At 44.1% G+C, this 5,672-nt stretch overlaps 1 protein-coding gene across 1 annotated transcript; it reads right to left on the minus strand.

The window, feature by feature from the left end:
- Window positions 1-1,923: 1,923 nt before the first annotated feature.
- Window positions 1,924-5,399, minus strand: DERL2 (derlin 2; the record flags this gene model as incomplete). Its single annotated transcript, XM_010013994.1, has 6 exons — window positions 1,924-2,448; window positions 3,184-3,274; window positions 3,799-3,994; window positions 4,490-4,583; window positions 5,030-5,103; window positions 5,334-5,399. Coding segments are annotated over 6 exons (627 nt in total), but the record flags the coding sequence as incomplete, so codon positions are not given.
- Window positions 5,400-5,672: the final 273 nt, after the last annotated feature.

A 5,672-nucleotide genomic window follows, 5' to 3' on the forward strand; every position in this document is an offset into this window, starting at 1 on the left:
AAACCTTATCACCATGCTCCAGTATTTAAAGTGGGGCTACAGTTAAGATGGAGACTCCCTTTTTAAAAGGAGTCCCATGGAAAAGATACGGGGTAATGGGCACAAGATACTCCTGAGGAGATTCCAAATGGACACGAGGGAAATTTTTCACAATGAGAATAATCAGCCACTGGAATAATCTCCCCAGGGAAGTGGTGGATTCCCCAACACTGGACACTGTTAAGATTCAACTGGACAGGGTGCTGGGACATCTAGTCTGGGTCATGCTTTGCCTGGAAAGGTTGGACCAGATGATCCCTGAGGTCCCTCCAACCTGGTATTCTATGGTGTAATCTCCAACATCCCGAATGGCTGAGGATACACCCTCCAAAGAGGACATTGGTATTTAAAACCACTTTTCTGTGGGACAGGCTGCCCAGGTCAGGCAGTAATCTGCCAGCAATAGTCAATTTTCTCCTGGGGTATAAGCAAGCACACTTAAAAGTTCCTTCCAGATGTGGACGCGTGGATGCTGTGGTATTACTCTGTGAAGAGAAGAGTACTATCTTACTCCAGCAGAGTGGAAGGAAGCATGTAAGGAAAGCAGCTCTGGAAGAGTGAGGATGGACAAGCAGTCTCACCAGCACACCACAAGGGCAGCCATCCTCAGGCAGCGGCACGCCAGCCTGCCCACTTCACTCCACAGCCAGGCTCTACATCTACAGGAGGTTTTATCCCAGCAGCAGGGCTCTCTTTTATCTCCATCCCCATTTCTTCACATATCACCAGCAAACTACTGAGAGGCTCTTTACACCGAAGTAAAAAAAAGGTTTTGATGCAATCCTGAAGCAACGTTGCCCAAAGCATTTTTAGTACTCCTGGAGAGTCAGATTTAGTCTGTTTTAAGAAAGAAATAAAACTCCCTTCAGTTTTGTAGCCCTTACCAGATGAAATGCAGATACAAATGGATTGGCTGATTTTGTTTATCAGAATCTAATACACTGCTTGTGGTCAAAGCATTTCCTTTGAGATCCCAACACATCCATCTTCTGGACTACAAACAAGTTAAAAACCTGTAGCCGATTCTTAACAGCAGCAGTATCTGAGACTAAACAAGATGACCACCTGTGAACCAAGGCTGAGCCCTCCTCCCACACACAGGAGGAAGATGCAGTTTCAACAATATCTCTTATTATCTATTTCAGTGTAATCAATAAAGAGCTATCCCAGTAGAGTCCGTAGTATCTTAGGAGTGACTGAATGGGTCAAGCTGAACCATGCTCCCAATTCCTTATGTGGCTCCTCATCTAGGTATTTAGGATCAACACCACTTCAAGCTAAATCCTGTTCAGTGTCACTGACCAGTGCTGGACACCCAGTCATCCATCCCACAACAAACTTCAGACCACAAGTTAAACATCTTGAGTGGACCATCCTGTTTCTGAGACACGCTTGTGGGAAAAGCCTCTTCAGGAACCTGCTTTTCCCTACTTCTGCTTTTAGCCAACTGCCTCAAGACTATAGGATTTTACAAAGGATTAACCAAAAGGATCCACAAGACACTTTATTCACCTCATCATCTGAGGTATTTGAGCTGTTCTGACTCCAGACAAGTTTTCTTCCCTAGGGCTCCAAGCCATTTAATAACCATTAGGAGTGTGCATGTGTAGGGGGGCAGATTTTGCAGAACTACTTATTTAAACCAGTCAGACTCAAATCTGAACACACACTCTTGGGGGGCAAAGCCATCAAAATGCAGTCTCAGCCTGGCAAGTGTATCCACAGAGAGGCACATTCCAGAAACCCAGCTGGCAAAGTGAAACACCTGCATTATGCTGCGTGTTGTATTCTTACCACTCAAACATGACTGGAGACAATAGCACCTCAGACTAAAAAACCTTCTGTCACTGAAATAGGGACTTACACTTTCGACCATCTTCTAGTTTTATCCAAGAATAAAAAAATGAGTTAAACCCCAAAAAAGTTGGGTTTGTCTCCTGTAAAGTTTCCCATATAGATTCCTGTATCAAATAACTTGGGGAAAAAAACAAACCACTTTAGAAATCACTTCAAACAAGTACTCGTGGTCTTGTTAACTGGAACTGACAGGAAATGGTTTCCAGTTTTAGGTTTTTGGCTCCACTGGATTTGTATTTTCATTACCAGCACAATAAATTCCCTGACTGGGAAAGACATTGGTAGTCTGGAAGTGTCTTGGATTAGACTGCATAAAGTGCTTGTATTCGAAACCATAGAGCTGTCAAAAGTGTCCTTTCTGCGATGGGGAATGAGGGGTCCCCAGTATGGATCTTTGCTCAGGTCAGTCTCTCCCAGCTCTCACTGGGTTTTGGCACAGACACTTATCAGCCTCCAAGGCGTTGACCTTCTCCCCACGCAAATCCTCCCGGTCGTTCTTCTGGCAAAGGATTGTAATTGGGGTCATCTTCTGGTGTATCAAATATTGCTTTGCTGGAAAACAGACAAGATATTTCCCCCCTTTAGAATGTGTGTTTCACAGTAAGACCAAGACTGCTCAAAGTCTGCACTTGTAACAGCATCCCCTCTCAGAAACAGCTCGCCAAAGCATCCATCATTTGTACCCAGGTCACATTTTGCTCTCCAGTCAGAACCCTTCTGGAAGAAGGTCTAGAATTATGTGCCTAAATCAACCAAGACTGAGAAGATTCAGCTGAAACAAATCTTTGGTGAAAAACTTTTTCCTTATATCCATGATTACAGCCCTCTGCATAAGAGGGAACTAGGCAGGAGTAGCACCACTCAGTACCATGAACATGGAAGTTTTCTGCCAAACTGTGAAATGAGGATGATTGACAGAAGAAAAAAAAATAGACCTATTATATTTAACACCTCAGTCACTTGTTCGTACACAGCAGGACTCAGCCATGCATCTCTGGTGCCTCCAAAAGACTAACAAGAGTTACCAAAGAAATCAAAGGTTACCCTTTAGCCCTTGTCCTGAGGAACACAGTTCCCACTTCCACACCTGTAAGATCCTCCTTCCCTTGTTTGGCAACGTGAGGTAAGTGAAAAAGCAAGTACAGACACAGCACAGCTCTGCCTCGAGCTGCCTCATTTACCAGGAGTTGCTGTGACTGAACTGTAAACAGTTTTCCACACAAGCACTTTTTCTACATCTGTTTCAGTTCTCATTCACATGTCTTCAGCATTACAACCAGTACTTACAGGACAGACGGTGTTCTCAGAAGCTTCCCACCACCAGGCTGATTGGGAAAGACATCCTCTAAGAAAAAATATATATGCCCAACAGCAATGCCTAGCATGCAAAGAGAAGTCAAATGGTGATTTTTCAACACTTCTCCTTTACAATTCCCAAATGATTCACTAGTTTTTAGGAAAAAAAAAAACCAAACCCCACATATCGATTCTCTCACAGAAAATACGAGTGAGAATAAAGCACACTGACATCAGATGAAAAGCTTAATTTACACTCCAAGACATAAGGCAAACTGCTTGTCATTATTACTCACGCTGATGTTATGGCTTTATTAGTTGATAAAATAGTAATAGAAGCTGTTTTACTTCAATAGGCTGATGCCCACAATCAGCTTACATACCTGGGCTGATTGGAATAATAAAAAGCCAAACCATGAGAAGCTCTTTCCATCCTTGTTACAGCCCAAAATGTGCTGTGATGTTTAGAAATCAGAAAAGTCTGGTATAAATATACTAGACGAACTAACACTAAACGAAAGGCATTTAGCCCCTGGGTTTCTGCACATCTTGTTTCGTGTAAAACACTGGCAGGAACAGATCCTTCAGATTCTTGCAAATGCTTACCCAGGAGATCCACAATGATGGAGTTCCCCAACAGCAGTGAAAAGCCCATCAATACCCAGGGTAGAAATGGGGCTTGAAAGATGAGAAGACCAAAAAAGTTCATACGGACATAGGGATTCCTGCGGCTCCACACGTACACGAGCATTATTGTGAAAGCCTGGCCCAAGAAAACCAAGTTCACAAAGAGGCCAAAAAGCTGCAATGGGTAGTTAAAGAAAACAGTTCACCAGGTCGTTGCTGGGAGGTCAAGCACGAGAAGTATTTCACAGCTCAACTCATAATCCTGTGGTTTCCATCCCACCGCTTTCCACATTCAAGTAAGTCAAACCTCCTGAGGATCACACTCAGCACCTACAGCAGGATTCAGCAGACCTGCAGCATGAATAATCTCTTTAACATAATTTAACAAGAAATCACTGAAGCACCAGCACTGCTCTGAGATAAACTGAGCGTCCTTTTATCCATAAGCTCATTCCCATGATCCTCTCAAGCAGTAAAGAGCCGGAAAGACCAGCCCAGTATTTAACAGCAACAACAGCACAACATTCAAAACTACTTCAACAAATAGTGTTATCCCTTGTCCTACAAACAAAACGTATCATCATCTAAGATTTAAGATAAAAGTGACATGGTTTCAGTTCTCATTCATGTATCTTTAGCTTTACTGCAGCAGTTTGGAATAAAAGGATACAGTCATTAAAAGTCCTCCAAAAAGGAACATGAATACAAAATCTGCCGTCCGACCTCGAAAAGAGCCTTCCTCAAGCATTCGGCAGTAACGGTATCTGAAGCCCCAGCTCAGGAAAATCTGATTGCAAATGAGTTTGAAGAAAGACCCAAGTGGAAAAGGACTCAATTCTACAGGAGCTTAGATGTTTTAATCAATTTACTCCATCGACTGGCTCTTTCTGGATACCTCAGCACAGAGGGTGACCCAGGAAAGGAAAAAAGGCGATTTGGAGTTTTCTCCTGTATGTCAGAACCAACCTGAAAGATCAGGTTTGCACAGCAAAGTCTTAGCACCACAAGTATAAATGGCAAATTCCTTGACAACTTATGAAGGAGATCCTGCTGCTCCCGTTCCTGACACGAGTCAGGTCATCCTTGCTGAACTCCCGGGAACTTCACGGTGGAGCAGAGCAGAACCTCTGCCTACGTGCACGTATAGCAACGTGCCTGTACTCTGGAGTTGTGCTTTCTAAGGAAAGCAAGAGAACTTCATGAAGGATACAAAAAGATCATGTTAAATAAAAAATTAAAGCCAACTGGTCCAAAGAATAAGTAGTTGGTGATTAACCTCCATACCTGGAAATAAGACAAATGGAAGGACTTTAAACATGAATGCTTATTTTTATTGCCTAAGTAGAAAAGCAGGTAACAATGTAACTGAAACCTCCTGTACAGTCCATGAATCTAAGACTTATGCTAAGACACAGTGTTCACCACAGTCATTCGCCACCTCAATTCCGAGAGGACAAGCACTCTCCAACCCAACAGTGTACTTCAAACCCCCCCGTACTTCAGAAAACACTTACTTGAAAGTGCTTAAATATTAGCTCAGGGTTGAAGTACAGCTGAAAAGGTGTGATTAGTTCTAATTGCTGAAAGAGAAGAGAACGTGTGATACAATCAACACACCGGTTACACGCACTCAAGTGAGCGACCCCCTTCAACAAGTTCCGTGGCAGCAACAGCGAGCCTCGACAGCCCCCTCGCCCCGCTCCCGGCGCTACGAGTTACGGTGCTTTGCACCTTCCCAGCTCTGGCAGCGGGGGCCGGGAAGCGCCGCCTGCAGCCGGGTCTCTCCTCAGAGCGCCCTGAGGGACCGAGCCCGGGGTGGAGGTGCCTGAGGTAGCCCCGGCTCCCCAGGGAGC

The sequence above is a fragment of the Nestor notabilis genome, unplaced genomic scaffold (genome assembly GCF_000696875.1).
Source record: "Nestor notabilis isolate BGI_N333 unplaced genomic scaffold, ASM69687v1 scaffold25764, whole genome shotgun sequence".
Lineage (NCBI taxonomy): Eukaryota > Metazoa > Chordata > Aves > Psittaciformes > Psittacidae > Nestor > Nestor notabilis.